The sequence below is a fragment of the Alligator mississippiensis genome, chromosome 2, assembly GCF_030867095.1.
Source record: "Alligator mississippiensis isolate rAllMis1 chromosome 2, rAllMis1, whole genome shotgun sequence".
NCBI classification, from domain to species: domain Eukaryota; kingdom Metazoa; phylum Chordata; order Crocodylia; family Alligatoridae; genus Alligator; species Alligator mississippiensis.
The window spans coordinates 241,484,513-241,501,445 of NC_081825.1; the positions used below are offsets into that span (position 1 = coordinate 241,484,513).

At 50.0% G+C, this 16,933-nt stretch overlaps 1 protein-coding gene across 1 annotated transcript; it reads right to left on the reverse strand.

Moving 5' to 3' along the window:
• Positions 1–11: 11 nt before the first annotated feature.
• Positions 12–9,928, reverse strand: KNSTRN (kinetochore localized astrin (SPAG5) binding protein). Its single transcript, XM_014595451.2, has 9 exons — positions 9,878–9,928; positions 9,598–9,694; positions 5,405–5,537; positions 5,154–5,207; positions 4,699–4,798; positions 3,223–3,337; positions 2,799–2,860; positions 2,589–2,663; positions 12–314 (listed from the first exon to the last, which is right to left on the reverse strand). Exons 1-9 carry the CDS (start codon positions 9,911–9,913, stop codon positions 183–185), a joined length of 804 nt encoding a protein of 267 aa, XP_014450937.2. The 5' UTR covers positions 9,914–9,928; the 3' UTR covers positions 12–182.
• Positions 9,929–16,933: the final 7,005 nt, after the last annotated feature.

Here is a 16,933-nt window from a genome sequence, read left to right on the forward strand (position 1 = left end):
GCGCGGCCGGAGGGGGTGGTGGCGGGCACGAGCCCGTTTATTGGGCTGGACAGGTAGGGGAAGCAACAACACACACACACCAGTCCGGCGGACAAGGGGGAATCTCCGCGTCCTGCGGCCCCGGAGAGGCCAGCTCCAAGTCCCTGCGCCGAGAAGCTGGGACAGAAGCGACTCTTTCCTTCTTACATATTCATGAGGTTTTCCACCTGACTAAGGACAGTTGCAAACTCTTCCATTTCCGTTTGAAAGGGGAGCTGCTTCTCCAGGAACGGGTCCCTCTCCTCTCCAGCCAGTTTCCACTTCTCTTTTGCCATCTATAATGGAAGGTGGGGGGAGGGGAAGAGATAAGTTGGTGTACAGCAGTGTGCACATTTGGATGCCTCTACAAAGGAAGGAGGATTAAGGCAACAGACTGTGGGACTTAACCAAACCAGTGCTACAACAGAACAGATCATGTTGGTTCAGCCTCATTCCTCAACAGATAATCTCACACAGAAACAGCAGTTTCTGACTGAAAAAAAAGATAGTAGTCCTGCTCAAGTCAACTTATTGGGAGCTTCGGAGCAGGTAATTAGCATTTAACCAGATGGAGACAAAAGGCAGAAGGGATTCAGATTACATTTACAAGAGAGCACAGGTAGGACAGTGTTTCCTTTCCCAACCTTTTCCAGCTCAAGGCACACTTACATTAATGCATTTTTTCGACAGAACACCCATTAAGGCAATCCCCATCCTCATACCTATTGTAGCTCATTGCCACGGCAAAATTCCGCAGCACCTGTTCATTTCTGACAGCACACTTTTGTGCCGCAGCACACTGGCTGGGAAACACTGGGGAAGGGGAAGCTTGCCTGGTATAAGCCATTAGCAAAAACATTTTATTATGACAACTGGCATCTGGATACAACCTGGGGGTGCAAAGCACGCTGTCCAAGTTTGCTGATGACAATAAGATGTGGGGCAAGGTGGACACACTTGAAGGGAGAGAGAGAGAGCTGCAAACAGATTTATACAAAAGTGGGCAGATGAGAATAGGATGGGGTTCAATGTAGACAAATGCAGGGTGTTGCACCTTGGGAGAAGGAATCCACAGCATACATACAGGCTGGGGAGCTCCCCTCTTGAAAGCACAGAGGTGGAACAGGATCTTGGAGTCATTATTGACTCCAAGATGAACATGAGCCGCCAATGCCAGACTGCAGCCAGCAAGGCCAGCCATACCTTGTCATGCATCCAAAGGTGCATCTCAAGCCAGTCCAGACCAGAGAGGTGATACTCCCCCCTCTATGCGACTTTGGTCAGGCTGCAGTTGGAGTACTGCGTCCAGTACTGGGTATCACACTTCAAAAGGGATGTGGCCAGCCTGGAGAGGGTTCAGAGGAGACCCACCCGCTCGGTTGGAGGGCAGCAGAACAGGCCCTATGAGGAGAGACTGAGGGACCTGAACCTGTTCACCCTCAGCAAGAGGAGGCCAAGGGGGGACCTGGTGGCTGCCTACAAACTCATCGGGGAGATCAACAGCAAGTAGGCAGAGCCCTTTTCTCCTCAGCACCACCTGGGGTGATGAGGAACAATGGTAATAAGCTGATGGAGAAAGGTTTAGGTTAGAGATCAGAAGGCAATATTTTACAGTTAGGGTGGCCAAAATCTGGAACCAACTTCCCAGGGAAGTGGTCCTCGCCCCTACCTTGGGCAAATTCAAGAGGAGGTTGGACAATCACCTGTCTGGGGTCCTGTGAACCCAGCATTCATTCCTGCCTGTGGCAGGGGGTCAGGCTAGATGATCTGATCAGGTCCCTCCTGACCCTAGCTACTATGAAACTATGGAAATACCGGCAATTGCCTCAGACTGTACATGACCCTTATTGTAAGATTTGAGAACCTTACACTCTTTAATGCTTTTATATTTAAAAAAAAATGGCCAATGAAGGTAGGGAACTACTATTATGCACATTGCACAAATTGGACAACTTAGTCTTTCTGCTACAGTTCTCCAAGTAACAGAAGTGTTTTTGGCAGAATTAGTTGTATCCAGGCTTTCAAGTCTCAGACTAGAACCTATTTGGCCATCCTTCTTTCTAGGGAAGTTTATGCTTTGACTTTTGTAGTTATGGAATCTCTAAAGAGAAATGCAAATGGATGGAGCTTGTTTCAGCAGAGACACAGAGCTGTGCTTCCAGTAGTGATATGCCCCAGGATATTGGTGGGGTATATGCAATAGCAGTCAGCTTAAAGAACATTAGCTGCAAAAATCATTACCACTTCTTGATACAGCTTCCAAAAAAGGGAACTTACCTATACAGTTTTGACTAGATTCCACCCTGGACCCTAAAGATTCAGTATAATAGTAGCTAAAGAGGAAGTCTAGTGAAATTACTAATCATCTTATGCTGTACTGTACTGCAACCCCCACCTATCTCTTGCCATATAAGTGGCACCCAGAATTCCCTTACTACATGCATGTATAGAATGGAAGACAAAAGGCAGCATTAAAAGCCTGCTACAATACATCACGTTTACTTGTAGATTTAAAGGAGGGAAGAGAATAAGGATTTCATTTCTCTAGATGCAAGGGGTTGTGGTCTTACCTGAAGTTCTTCCGTCTGCTTTGCAGCCATTTGACTGAATTGTTGCAATTCTTCCTTAAGGTTCTCTGTCAACAACTGAAAGGAACCCAAAACAAGCTTGGCCACATAGAAAGTGTCAGTTATTCCCCTCTTTTCATCTTGTTAATTCTCATTTGCAAATGAAACATTGGCTATTTGACCCCACATATTGGTCTTCCAACAAGTTCTCACCATTGTCTGCGTCTGACACTCCTTCATGTTTTCTTCCTCTTCCAATATTTTGTTACCTGTAACTGATTCATAAATAATAATAATAAGCTACTCAGTTTTGCTCAATAGTTATCCACAAGCTATTCTTGATCTTTTGCCCATGGTAGTAACTCCTTAATTAGTCATCCTCCACACCCATATGAAGAGCAAACCCAGTGTTCCAGAGAAGGCTGCTCCATAGGAAACAAACCAACTAGAACAGTTTCTCCCTTTTTTTAAACCAGAAGGTCTCTTCTATACCAATACACCAAGATCAGGACTGAGCATAATGTGGGGTCCTTGGCTGCAACATTCAGATGACATCTAAGAATAAGTACCACTTGTCCCACACCTTCCATCCATTGTGACTAAACTCCCAAAGCACTGAGAAATCCTTAGTTCTCACCTGGATCAATGTTCCTGCTTTCTAAAATCAACATGCAGTTCTCTTTAAATTCCTTCAGCTTCTCAATTTCCTCTTCCAGGACCTCATTTTTTTCCTTCAGATCCTTTATAGTATCCTGTCATAATAAGATCAGAAGTTAGTAAAGAATTCCTCTCCACCCATCTTCTTTCCACGTAGTCAGTAAATTCCCTGCAAAACAAGTTTGCCAGTCCAAGCAGCAATATGTACAACTGATACCATCAGGATATAAATCTAGTGACCCCCCTTTTTGGATGCTACAATCAATCTGGAACTGCCTAAATTCTATCCCATGACTATGTACACAGTAAAACTATAACCAGAGTCTATTTCACTAGCAAGTCAGAAAAGTGAAATTCTGACAAGCTCCAGAAAGTGAAGCAAATTCTAATCGGCATATCAGGTATTAGCTGAGAGGTGCATCTCCACAGACTAAACAGTTTTCCCCAGGAAGGTCTCAGCCCTGTTAAAAAGAGGGAAGCCTTGGCATGAGTGACAGATCTTTCCTGGGATAGAAGCACTATGTTCATTTAGCTCTACTGACAACATCAACAGAACACTAAAGTAGATGCGATTTATCTCAACAAAACCAGGTTTGCCAGACAGCTTATTACAGATCCTCCCTATGACATGATCTACACCAGCAAAACCTACTCTTTTGCCATTCTAACTGTGCCTACATGTGGGGCTTTTTTTGCTAGCACAGCTATACTATCAAGCATTACCCTTCTTTACAGCTATAGTGACATAACTGTGCCAACGGAAGAACTTAGTGTAATTCACTCACTCTTGACATCCCTTTTTCAACAGTCTTGAGATCCTCAACTAAGATATTAGTGTTGGGAAACAGCCTGGCCTCCAGTAGCCAAGGGGTGTGATACAAGCTAGGCCTACCAAAGCCTATTAGGCAAGACACGAGTAAAAGGTTTGGCTATTATTATTATTATTATTATTATTATTATTATTATTATTATTAAAGTAACCAAAAAGGCTTTTTAAATCATATTGCATGTTCCTATGGTAGAGATTGAAAGCAGAGGGTTTTAGAGACTTAGATGCTGCTTACAGCTCCTGAAGGAAGAACCAGAGGTGGCCAAGCCAGTAAGGTCTGCTGAATAATCAGGTTTATTCATGGTACTGCAGAACAGGGCCCAGCACAGAACGGAAAAAAGCACAGAATTCTACCTCAAGAAACGAGGGTCAAGCCTGAGACCTGGAGAGGGGACTGAGGAAGGATGAGGATCGGTTGCGCGTCTTAAAAAACTGTGACAAACCATCGATTCCATATACTCAACAGCAAACATTAGTCATAGCTCTGATAAAAGAAGTTGGGAATGATGTATAGGAAGGAGAAACATCTTAGACGCACTGAGCCACAACACTATTCCTCCCATAACTCATAAGAGGTATTGCCTAGCAAGCTTATCAAAAGATGATCAATTGATTACTGTTTTTCACCTGGGCTCCTGCTAGTTGTAAATGTAGCTTCTGTTTGGCAGTTTCCAACACTTGGTTCTTTGTCTTCAGTTCTGCTTCCACTTTGTATCGGCTCAGAGGTCTGTAGAATACATTACCACCAAGAATTTAAAATAGGTATCACTGTAAAGTTTAGTATTTGGCTCAAAATACCAGATGAAAATGGGAGGAGAGGTATAAAAGGTTTTCTTCCTTTGTTGAGCAAGGAACAAAAGTGTCAGGATTTAAATACCTCTAGTTGTGCAGCATACTCTCCCCCTCTCACACAGTTCAGTGCACCAAGCCCCATTACACCACCCCCCCCCCCAATCCAAAAAAAACCCAAATATCCATAGACTCTCTCCAGATGGACACCTTACTAGAGCACCTTAGAAAGTTGGGCCACCTCAAAGCAGCTCTTAGTACTGTTTGGAGAGTTTTGTTTTCCATCAACTTACGCTCTCACATTTGTTGCCGTCTTCCTAGAAAGAGGTTCCTTTTTCTTAGTAGACCTAGAGATGTAAAAAACAATAGAAATCTCATTACTTTACACAGCATTTTTCCAAACTACCAATTTAAATTGTCACTTCATCAAGATACGCATATAGAAAAAACTCCAAGCTTTTGTTAATTAACAGAATCCCTTATTAACTTAATGGAATCTAAGAAAGTTTCAATAAGACTGTCTATACATGTTCTCTGCATTTACCTTGGATTTGAAGCTTTGAAGACACCATCTTCTGGAACATTTGAACTAAAATTGAAATTGGGAACTTTGCTGAATTCAGATTCAGCAGTCTTGTTAATACATTGTTTCTTGGAGACAATAAGTGTCTGTGTTTCTGGAAAGAAAAAGAGAAATTCATATCATAATGAAATACTGCAGTTTCTAGAAACGTCATACAGAAGTTCTCACCAAAGAACAAGTAGACCACATTCCTAATCCAGGACTCATTTTATTATTTTTAATAATGATGTGAGGCAAGGATCCACCCCAGTAATTTCCATATTCTGACCAAAACACAGGCGCAGATGAAAAAGTGGGTGATATTTAAACCCTGGGTGGGCCAGTGTTGAAATGTAAGTCACCACCCAGCAATAGACAAGAGATGGCTTGACATTCACATTTGAAGACAGAGCAGAATATTTAAGCATTCACAAAAGACATACCACTTTTGATAAGCAAGACGTACAGTGTTGGACACAGTACAAACTGAGCTTTTTGAAACTTTCAGGATTGAGAAAGCTTGTGAAATAATGCAAGATCCTAAGAAAGCTAGTTACTCTGGATTTACAGTCGCATATAGTATTTGGCCACTTAATTATACAAGGCTTTGTTCACACCTAGCATTTTCAGAAGTTTGGCAACAGGCCAGTAACACTAGGAACCAGGCACAGGGTTTACATCATGTTTTGTCTTGCTTTGAACAGAGGAAGGGTACATCTAAGCTGGGGAATAAAGGAATATCCGTGTTGAAAACTCATTGTCACCTTAGTTGCACTGTATCTCAACCAGGTCCCTTTATCTTGCTTCTCTGCTCTACAAAGCCGAAGAGACAAATGATGGTAGAGGCAAGATTGTTTTGGGGTGGTAGCTTTTATTGGACCAACTGCATGGTCGGGGTAAAGTTAGGCAAGCTTTTGAATGCAAGACATTCTTCATCCAGATGGAGGAAGGAGCATGAATACCGATGATTAAGCACAGTGGATAAAGCTCTGAAACTACACAGGGGAGAAGTTCCCGGGGTAGCAGACGAGCACTCAGCAGAAGAGAAGTTTGATTACTGGGAGATCAAGACCTATCCAAACAGAGGAGGGCCATTATTAGACCTGTGCAAATAGGGAAGTATTCGATTTCGATTCGGAGGACAGCGATTCAGTTTGGAGATTCGGATCGCTCTTCTGAATCGATTTGGCTGAATCAGCTTTGGAAGATTCGGTGATTCAGATCGGCCAGGGAGAGGCAGGCACAGCTGGGTGGGCTGCATGTTCTCCTGTGGCTTCTCCAGCTGTGCCTGCCTCTCCCTGGGCCAGGGGAGCCCTGGGAGAAGCCCCATGGCTGCCCTATCCAGCCCCAGGCCCCACCCAGCCCAGCCTCCTGGCACTTAAAAGAAATAAATAAATAAATTTAAAAAAAGCCCTATACTCACTGGCTACAAGAGCGGCAACTGGGGCCTCTGGGTGCTTGTGGCAAAGCCCCCCAGCGCAGCAGGGATTGTCCCCCCTCGTGCTTGCTTGGCACCTATGCAGCAGCTGCCCTATGCCACAGGTGCCGTGCAGCTCAGCAGGGTGCTGTGTGCTGTCCGAGAGCTGGGGCTGCTCCACCTGTCAGCCAGAGCCCAGCATCGCTCAGCCCCAGCTCCCAGACAGCGTGCAGTGCCCCGCTGAGCTGCGCTGCACTTGCGCAATGCAACAGTTGCCGCGCAGGTACCAAATGGGGGGGCTCCGTCATGAGTACCCAGAGGCCCCAATTGCTGCTCCTGCAGCAAGTGAGTATGGGACTTTAAAAAAAAAAGTGCCAGGAGGCTGGGCTGGGCATGGGGCCAGACAGGGCAGCCATGGGGGCTTCTGTGCCTGCCTGTCCTGGCAAGGGGAGCCACAGGGGCTATGCCCTGCTGTTATGGAGAAGGGGAGGGGGAGCGCAACGCAGGTGTGGCTTACTCTGGGCAGCAGCATGGCATAGCCCCTGCTCCCAGCGCTACCGTGTCCAAATTAGCACTGGGAGCAGGGGCTCTGCCTTGCTGCCGCTTGCCAGCTTCTGCAGGGAAGCGCAGGAGGTGGGCGCAGCAGCACTGGGAGCAGGGGCTATGCTCTGCTGCCACTTGCCCCCTTCCGCCTGGAGTGAGCAACGCCTGCATCCTGTCCCCCTCCCCGGCTGGGCAAGTGGCAGCAGGGCAGAACCCCTGCTCCCAATACTGCGCCCCCCTCCCCCCCCCCCCCCCCCTTCCGGGCAACTCGTCTCAGCCCCTTCCCTCCCAACCCCAACAGACTTACCAACTGAAGGCAGCCGTCAGCTGGCTGTTTAGTCTATGGCCAAATCGTCTGATTTGATTTGGAGATATGGTCCCCAAATCGGGCGAATTGAATCAGCTACCGAAGCTTTGCACAGCCGTAGTCATTATCACTTATAGCATGCAGGAACCATTTCAGGAATCAGATAGTGTGCAGAGTCAGTATCTGTCTGCTTGACTGGTGCTTGTGTGCTACCCCTGGGAATTTCTCCCCTCTCCAATTTCAGAGCTCTACCCATTGTTCTCAATCATCGCTATGCATGCTTCCCTCCCCTGATCTGAAGAATACCTCAGCCAAAAGCTTGTTTTAATTCTACCCCAACCTTGTAGTTGGTCCAATAAGAGATACCGCTAACAAAAAAAAAACAAAAACAAAAAAAACCTCGCCGCTCTCTCAATTCCAATTGGCTGAACCAATTGCAGCTACGTTACCAAATAATAAATAGTAGGCCGATTTCTCCAGGGCTCCACTGGACAGGAAAAAGGAAACCTAAGCAGAGCCTTCTTTGAAACTGCATCCAACACTTGCTTTCCCTTCTGGCATTTTGGACAGCAGCAAAACAGGGCCAGAAAGTGCAAACTCCCTGTGCTTCCACCTAGCTCTGCCCAGGTGAGCTCAGTGTGACAGAGGCAGGCTAGAGAAGGAATCAGGGCTGGAATAAATTGTACAAGCTACAATTGATCAACACACTGGGCTGCTTCTCAGGTCTAAGCCTTTCTGGGGGTGGCACAAAATGCCAAACGCACAGTTAACAACCCAGAAGTGCCAAGTTCAAGGCCACAGCAGGAGCACTCACCACGTGGCTTCGTCAGATTATAAGAAGTCTGCGAGTTCTGCTAAATACCTTGTCACACAACGACACAAAAAGGAGAGGAAGCCTCTCTCACTGCTTTCCTACCTATTTGCAAGCAACAGCCTGGATTTTGCCCTTTATCCCAGCAAACTTCAGCAGGGTGGATTTGTTTTAAAACCAAACTGATATAAATCATGATTTAAATCAGTGGTCAGAAAGCCACGATTTAATCATCACTTTCTACAAAAAGTGCACTCTTGTTGTTTGATATCTTCTATTCCTTTAACTTCTTGAAACTTTGCACTTTTAGAGAGGGGTAAGGGCTTGACTCTGTGTACATAAACTTGCAGAGAGACAAAAGGGCTGATTGGTAGGCAAATCAGGTCTGTTATCTCTTGTCTCCATATACTGCTGTTATCAAGGATATTATCTCTGGAGACACAAATCCAGAGTTTGAGAACTGAAACTAACCATCGCAGAGATACTTAATGGGATCTAGACTGAGCGCCAAGTCCCACTGGGTAGTATGGTTTTCTTTAATCTTTACTAATCTATAGAGGAGCCTTTGGGAACCCCATAAAATTGGGCCCTTAATATAGTCCATGGCCTGTTGTGACCTATTTACAAAACTTTTCTAAGAAGGTTACATGACTATATCGTCTCAAGTTGTATACAATTAGAAGTTATAATTCCTATTCCATGATGCCATCTTGGAATTTCAGAGAAATCACTAATCCAGGGCTCTGGCCAAAACACAGGGGCAGATGAAAGAGTGAGCTTTAACTTATCTTAAATTAAAACTGTCTTTATATAGGTGCTTTTTGAAAAAAAGCATCTTAACAAAAAAACAGATTCAATTTTTTTTTTAAATCCCGCTTTTATTTCTTTTTAAAATTGTTGATTTTTACCCACCCCGACCCTCAGCTTTACCAGCCCTAGCCCAACTCTTGTCACTGCAGCAGAGGAGGCCGCCAGCCCCTGGGGCACCCTCCGCCCCTTGTCGGGCCCCTCCTCTGCGGGACAGGCCGCCGTGCTCGGGGCTCCCAGGCGCGCTGGAAAACAGGCAGGCCCCGGCGAGGCCATGGGCGCGCACTCACCTGCCGGGGCGGCCCGGGGCAGCGCGCTGGCGTGCGAGGAGGAGTAGACGGGGATGCGGGACGGCTCGCCTTCCATGCTGCGGGGCGGATGGGCCGCCTGCGGAGACCATGGGTGTGACTCCTGTCCTCTGCAGGCCAGGCCAGGCCAGGCCCCGCCGGCCACCGCCCTCCCGCCCCATGCCCAGCCCCGCCTCCCCCAGGCAGGTCCCCGCCGCGGGGCCTGCAGGCGCGGGGGGGTGAAGGGTGGACCGTGACCGGGCCTGGGCCGCGTCCGCCTCACCCCTCGCGTCCGCCCCCGCCCACGCCCACCCCGCATGGATCGAGACCGCGACACGCATGAAGCCACGCCAGAGAGGCAGCCGGACCCGGCAACGCCGCCCCGACACACCTGCCCAACTCCCGCGGCCGTTTGAAATGGGAACAGCCCCTCAACCGCCCCGGGGAGGGAGGAGCAAACTCGCGCGCAGGCGCAGACATCGACGGGAGCCCCGAGGAAGAATGTGGGCGCATGCGCAGAGAGGAAAGCGAAGCCCTACTTTCTCTCCACCCAGGCAGGCTCGCCCTCACAAGGAAGGGGCAGGAGCGGGATGCCACGTAGGCCCCGCCCTCCCCCGGGAGGGGGCGGGCCCTCCTGGCCGGACGGGGAGAGATCCGCAGCCGGGGCGGGGCCTGTCGGGCACCGTCCAATCAGAGTGCAGGGAGGACGGGCCAAGGGGCCTCCTAGGGGTGCCTACTCCAAGCTCGAGTTGGGGGTGGGATTAGTGTTCCCTTGGTCAGGTGTAGGACAGCGGGGCTTTTTCGGCGGCGCCTGCCGCTGGTGCACATCGTCTCCCTGTGTGGGGGGACAGCTCCTCAGTGGGGAGCTTGATCGCAGTTCTTTGACGTAGCTGGTTGTTGTCCTACCGAAAACAGGCAACACAGCCCCTTCTCACCAGGCACCCGCGCTGCCTGCTTGTTCATGTATTCATTGGTTTGGTTGTCTGCTGTCTAGGCCGATTGAGGCCCCCATGGTGAGGGCAGGGGCTGGTGGCGCTGCCCAGACAGGACAGTGCGCGGGACACAAAGGTGGGGAACGGGCAGCTCGCCCAAGGGTGCAGGCTGGGGGGAGGGGTGCAGTTCCCCACTGCTGCGCACACGCCCTAGGGAAGGCATGAGGGAGGGGGGCAAGTGTTCCCCGCCATATTTGTGTATAGCACCAATATGAGTTGCTCATTGTGGGCTCAGGACTCTCCACTCTGCAGCCTTTCCCTTGGGAGCCCCATGCCAGCAGCACACCCCCTGCCTGCCCAGCAGCACGGTGCTGCGGGTTGTGCCCCTTGCTGCTGCGTGGGCAGGGAACGTGCGGCTGCTGCACAGCCCTCGGCAAAAGCAGCAGAGTGGAGAGCCCTGAGCCCACAGCAAGGAGCCTGCATTCACCCTTGCCCACTGGTCCACTCTGGCTGTGGTGGGGATGGGGCAGGGAGGAAAGGCAGACATAGATTCATAGATTCATAGATGTTAGGGTCGGAAGGGACCTCAATAGATCATCAAGTCCGACCCCCTGCATAAGCAGGAAAGAGTGCTGGGTCTAGATGACCCCAGCTAGATACTCGTCTAACCTCCTCCTGAAGACCCCCAGGGTAGGGGAGAGCACCACCTCCCTTGGGAGCCTGTTCCAGACCTTGGCCACTCGAACTGTGAAGAAGTTCTTCCTTATGTCCAGTCTAAATCTGCTCTCTACTAGCTTGTGGCCATTGTTTCTTGTAACCCCCGGGGGCGCCTTGGTGAATAAATCCTCACCAATTCCCTTCTGTGCCCCCGTGATGAACTTATAGGCAGCTACAAGGTCGCCTCTCAACCTTCTCTTGCGGAGGCTGAAAAGGTCCAGTTTCTCTAGTCTCTCCTCGTAGGGCTTGGTCTGCAGGCCCTTAACCATACGAGTTGCCCTTCTCTGGACCCTCTCCAGGTTATCCGCATCCCTCTTGAAGTGCGGCGCCCAGAATTGCACGCAGTACTCCAACTGCAATCTGACCAACGCCCTATAGAGGGGAAGTATCACCTCCCTGGACCTATTTGTCATGCATCTGCTGATGCACAATAAAGTGCCATTGGCTTTTCTGATGGCTTCATCACACTGCCGGCTCATGTTCATCTTGGAGTCCACCAGGACTCCAAGATCCCTTTCCACCTCTGTGCCACCCAGCAGGTCATTCCCTAGGCTGTAGGTGTGCTGGACATTTTTCCTCCCTAGGTGCAGCACTTTGCATTTCTCCTTGTTGAACTGCATCCTGTTGTTTTCTGCCCACTTGTGCAACCTATCCAGGTCTGCCTGCAGCTGTTCCCTGCCCTCCGGCATGTCCACTTCTCCCCATAGCTTTGTGTCATCTGCAAACTTGGACAGAGTACATTTCACTCCCACGTCCAAGTCGCTGATGAAGACATTAAAGAGTATCGGTCCAAGGACCGAACCCTGCGGGACCCCACTGCCCACACCCTTCCAGGTCGAGACCGACCCATCCACCACGACTCTTTGGGTGCGACCCTCTAGCCAATTCGCCACCCACCGGACTGTGCAGTCATCCAAGTCACAGCCTCTTAACTTGTTCACCAGTATGGGGTGGGATACTGTATCAAAGGCCTTCCTGAAGTCTAAGTATACGACATCCACCCCTCCTCCTGTGTCCAGGCGTTTCGTAACCTGGTCATAGAAAGAGACTAGGTTGGTCAGGCACGATCTGCCCGCCACAAACCCATGCTGGTTTCCCCTCAGCATAATTTGCCCTGCCGGGCTCTCACAAATGTGAGCCTTGATAATTTTTTCAAATACTTTACCAAGGATGGAGGTGAGACTGACCGGCCTATAGTTGCCCGGGTCCTCCTTCCTCCCCTTTTTGAAAATGGGGACCACGTTAGCCCTTTTCCAGTCCTCCGGGACTTGGCCCATGCGCCACGAGCATTCGAATATTCCCGCCAGTGGCTCTGCAATGATGTCGGCCAGTGCCTTCAGCACCCTCGGATGGAGCCCATCCGGGCCTGCCGACTTAAAGGCATCCAGTTCTTCCAAGTGACTCTGCACCACCTCAGGATCTACGTATGGAAGTCTGGCGCCTTGCTGCTGCCTCTCTACAACCCCAGTGAGAGACTTGTCATGCCCCTCACTTAGGAACACTGAGGCAAAGAACTCGTTGAGGAGTTCAGCCTTGTCCCCCCTATCTGTCACCAATTGTTTCTGCCCATTTAGCAGCGGTCCTATTCCTCCCTGGGCCTTCCTTTTACTCCCAATATATCTAAAAAACAATTTCTTGTTGTCCTTTACTTGGGTTGCCATCCTCAGCTCCATGGTAGCTTTGGCCCGCCTAACTGCCTCCCTACAAGCACGAGCAGAGGAGGTATATTCATCTTTAGTGATCTCACCCTGTTTCCACTTTTTATGTGCTCCCCTTTTGGCCCTTAGGCTGCCCTGGATTTCTCTGGTCAGCCATGGAAGCCTCCCGGCCCCTTTCCCTCTTTTGCCTCGCTCGGGGATCGTCTTGCTTTGTGCCCGAAGGATCGTTTCCTTTAGGCACAGCCACCCTTCTTGGGCTCCCATCCCATCAAAACTCCTACTCTGCAGTGCTTCCTTGACTAATCGCCTGAGTGCATTGAGATCAGCTTTCCTAAAGTCTAGCACTTTCACCCTACTAGTTACCTTACCCACTCACCGTCTTATGTTGAATTCTATTATAAGGTGATCACTGTCTCCCAGATAGCTACCGATCTGGAGGTCCCCTATCATGTCATCTCCCGTTGCCAATACTAGATCCAGTATGGCATTCCCCCTAGTGGGACCATGCACCTCCTGTGTCAGGTGGAGGTCCTGTACACAAGTTAGAAACCTGCGTGAGCGATGGGACCTTGCTGTCTGCATCTCCCAGCAGATGTCCGGGTAGTTTAGGTCCCCCATGACTACCGCCTCTTTAGCTTTTATGGTCTCCGAGAGTTGCCTCAGGAGCCCCGCATCTATTTCTTCCCCTTGGTGTGGGGGTCTGTAACAGACCCCTACCACCAAATCCCTTTCTCCTTGCCCCCCATGTAGCCTAACCCACAATCCTTCTACTTCCTCAACCTCGGATTCTGTCTTGATGAGGGTTGATGTGTATTGCCCCCCCTTTCTTCCCCGACCTGTCCTTTCTATACAATCTATAGCCCTCAATATGTACCGCCCAGTCATGGGATGAATCCCACCAGGTCTCTGTTAGCCCCACTAAGTCATAGGTGTTTAGTGCAAGCAGGAGCGCTAGTTCATCCTGCTTGTTCCCCATGCTCCTAGCATTAGTATATAGGCACTTGAGCCCTGTGACTGGTGCCTTTGCTGCCCCCCCGCTCCGAGTCCCAAGGGGCCCATTGTTTCTTACCTTCTTGTTTGTTACCTGTTCTGTAGTGCTGGCCTCCCCATGGCTTTCAGGTTCCCAATGTTCTCCTTCTTCAGGCTGGGCTGTCCTTGTGGGTGCCACACGGTTTGGTGGTCCACAGCTTCCCCTGCCCTCGTACTCCTCTCCCCCCGATGAGCCTAGTTTAAAGCCCGCCGGAGGAGATCCGCCAACCTAGAAGAAAACACACGCTTACCTTTGGGGGACAGGTGAAGCCCATCCCAGCTGAGCATGTCCCTCGTCGTGATGTGCGGGTCATTGTCCAGGAAGCCGAAGCCTGCCTCGAGACACCACTGCCGAAGCCGCCAGTTGGTCTCTCTGATGCAGTTCTCCTGCCGTCTTCCTCGTCCGGTCACTGGTAGGATGGAAGAGAAAACCACCTGGGCACCGAACTCCTTCAGCACGCCACCCAGAGCACAGTAGTCCGCCATCAGGTGATCGGGGGTTCTCCTGGCCGCATCATTAGTACCCACATGGACTAGGACCATGGGGTAATAATTGGTGGGCTTGATCCTGGCCTGGATTACCTCCGTCACATCCCGAATCTTTGCTCCAGGGAGGCAGCATACCTCTCGTGCTGAGGGGTCCTGGCGACAGATGGGTCCTTCCGTACCTCTCAGGATGGAGTCTCCTATGACGAGCACTCGTCGCCTCCTCCTCTGGGTCATCGTGGATCTCTTGATCTGTTTGGAGTGTGAAGAACGTGGTGTTTCTTCTTGCCCGAGGGTTTCCTCCTCCCCTTCCATCTCCTGCAGGGTCGCCAGGGCCTCGTACCTGTTCACCAGTTGGACTGGAGAAGCTGGTACCGGTTCGCTGCATGCCGCTCCTCCGACATGTACCATCCCACCCCAGCTGGGTCCATTCAGCCTCCTCCATGGGGCACGGAGGCCTGCCCTGCCCTTGGCAGCAACAGCAGGGGAAGGGGAAGGGGAAGGGGAAGGGGAAGGGGAAGGGGCCCCTCCCCCCTCCCCCCCCCCCGCTGGAGTCCAGCTTCTGGGACCTGGGGCCCAGCTGTGGGGGAGGAGTGGTATGATGCATTCATGATACATTCATGTTTATAATAGGGTATGAGGGGCCCCCAATTTTCTATTTGCCCAGGGCCCCAGTAAATCTTAATCCACCACTGCCCTGCTCTGGTATACCATTGGAATGACTCCCCTTCTTCACGTTAGGCACATGTCTCCACAGGGTTATAGAGGAGGTCCTGGTTTTCCCACCACATAACTCACACCAGGCCTACTGACAGTTGCATTACCAGTGCAAAGGGGCAGGATTCACTTCTGGATGGGGCAATGCTTATCCTTTGCAGGCTGTTCCCAATTGGCACTAGGGCTACTTGGAATTTTAAGGCAGATACCTCTCCAAGAGACCCACTAGTACAGTTGGAAGGTTATAAGAGCTGGTCTTCTTTGCTCTTTAGTTTTGGAGTATAGGAACTATGACAGGGTAGCTTTTGGGATATTTGCTTCAGGCATCAGTTTGGGTTTTTTTCTTCCCAAAAATTGTCCCCAACCAGCTCCTATGGGAGTTGGGAGGCCCAGGTTGAATTTCCTGGCTTGACAAAGATTTACTCAGTAGCTGTGCTTAAGTCACTTAATCTCTCTTTGAGGCCTCTGTTTTCTTGCTGAAAAATGGTAGGGAAGGATCATAGAAAGTGAGAGCTGGAAGGGACCTCAGGAGGCCACATCTAGTCTAACCCCCTGCTCAAAGCAGGACCAACCCCAACTACATCATCCCAGACAAGGCTTTGTCTACTGGGTCTTAAAAACCTCCAAGGATGGAGATTCTACAACCTCTCTGGGTAGCCTGTTCCAGTGCTTTATTACTCTCCCAGTTCCATCCTCTTTGCAACCCCCCCTGCAGGTAGTTGAAGGCTACTATTCAATCCCCCCTCAGTCTTCTTATCTCTAGACTGAATAAGCCCAGTTCCCGCAGCCTCTCCTCACAAGTCATGTCCCCCAGGCCCCTCATCATTTTCGTTGAGTTCTGATGAACTCTCTCCGATTTGTCTGCATGCTTTCTGTACTGGGGGCCCAGAACTAGACACAGGACTCCAGATGCGGCCTCACCAGTGCCCAGTAAAGGGCAAGAATCACTTCCCTCGATCTGCTGGCAGTGCTCCTACTGATGCAGCCCAGTATGCCGTTAGTCTTCTTGGCAACAAGAGCACACTGTTGGTTCATAGCTAATTGTCCACTGTAACCCCCCCATTCTTTTTCTGCAGAGCTGCTGCCTAGCCAGTTGGCCCCTGGCCTGTCCTGGTGCAGGGGATTGTTCTGTCCTAAGTGCAGGACTTTGCACTTGCCCATGATGAACCTCATGGGATTTCTTTTGGTCCAGTCCTCCAATTTGTCACCCTGAGTCCTAGCCCTACCCTCCAGCATATCTACTTCTTCCCACAGTCTGGTGTCACCTGAAGACTTACTGAGGATGCACTGTCACCTGCAGATTTACTGAGGATGCACTTCATCCCATCTTCCAGGTCATTGATAAAGATATTGAACAAAACTGGCCCCAGGACTGACCCTGGGGCACTCCACTCGATACTGGCTGCCAGGGAATGGTGCTTGGACTGGGTTACTGTTCGCAGTCCTCTGCCCCTTACCCATGTGCTCAGGCATTTTCTCCTGCGAGCATGGGTGGTCGTGTTTTTTAATTAGATTGTAATGAACCTTAGGGGCACACTGGTTCTGAAGAGAACAATTGGATACACAGAAGAGGAAAAAAATGCTGACTTCCTGCCCCTGGGGCAGCGGGCTGGATTCGATGATTCTTCGGGGTCCCTTCCAGCCCGAATGTCTATGAAATCTATGAAACTCCAAGAATTTGCTGGACTGCTTGTGCACTGCTATGTTTCCCTCCCAGCAGGTGTTCCAATAATTAAAGTCCCCCATGAAAACTAAGTCCTGCAATTCGGAAGTTTCTGTCAGTCGCTTAAAGAAGGCTGC

Coding starts and splice junctions, on each gene's coding strand:
- KNSTRN (XM_014595451.2), bottom strand. CDS start 9,913: ATGCGGGGTGGGCGTGGGCGGGGGCGGACGCGAGGG. Junction 3,338..4,698: donor TACAACTAGCAGGAGCCCAG/GTGAAAAACAGT, acceptor TTATTATGACAG/GATACTATAAAGGATCTGAA. Junction 2,861..3,222: donor AAGCAGGAACATTGATCCAG/GTGAGAACTAAG, acceptor TTTATGAATCAG/TTACAGGTAACAAAATATTG.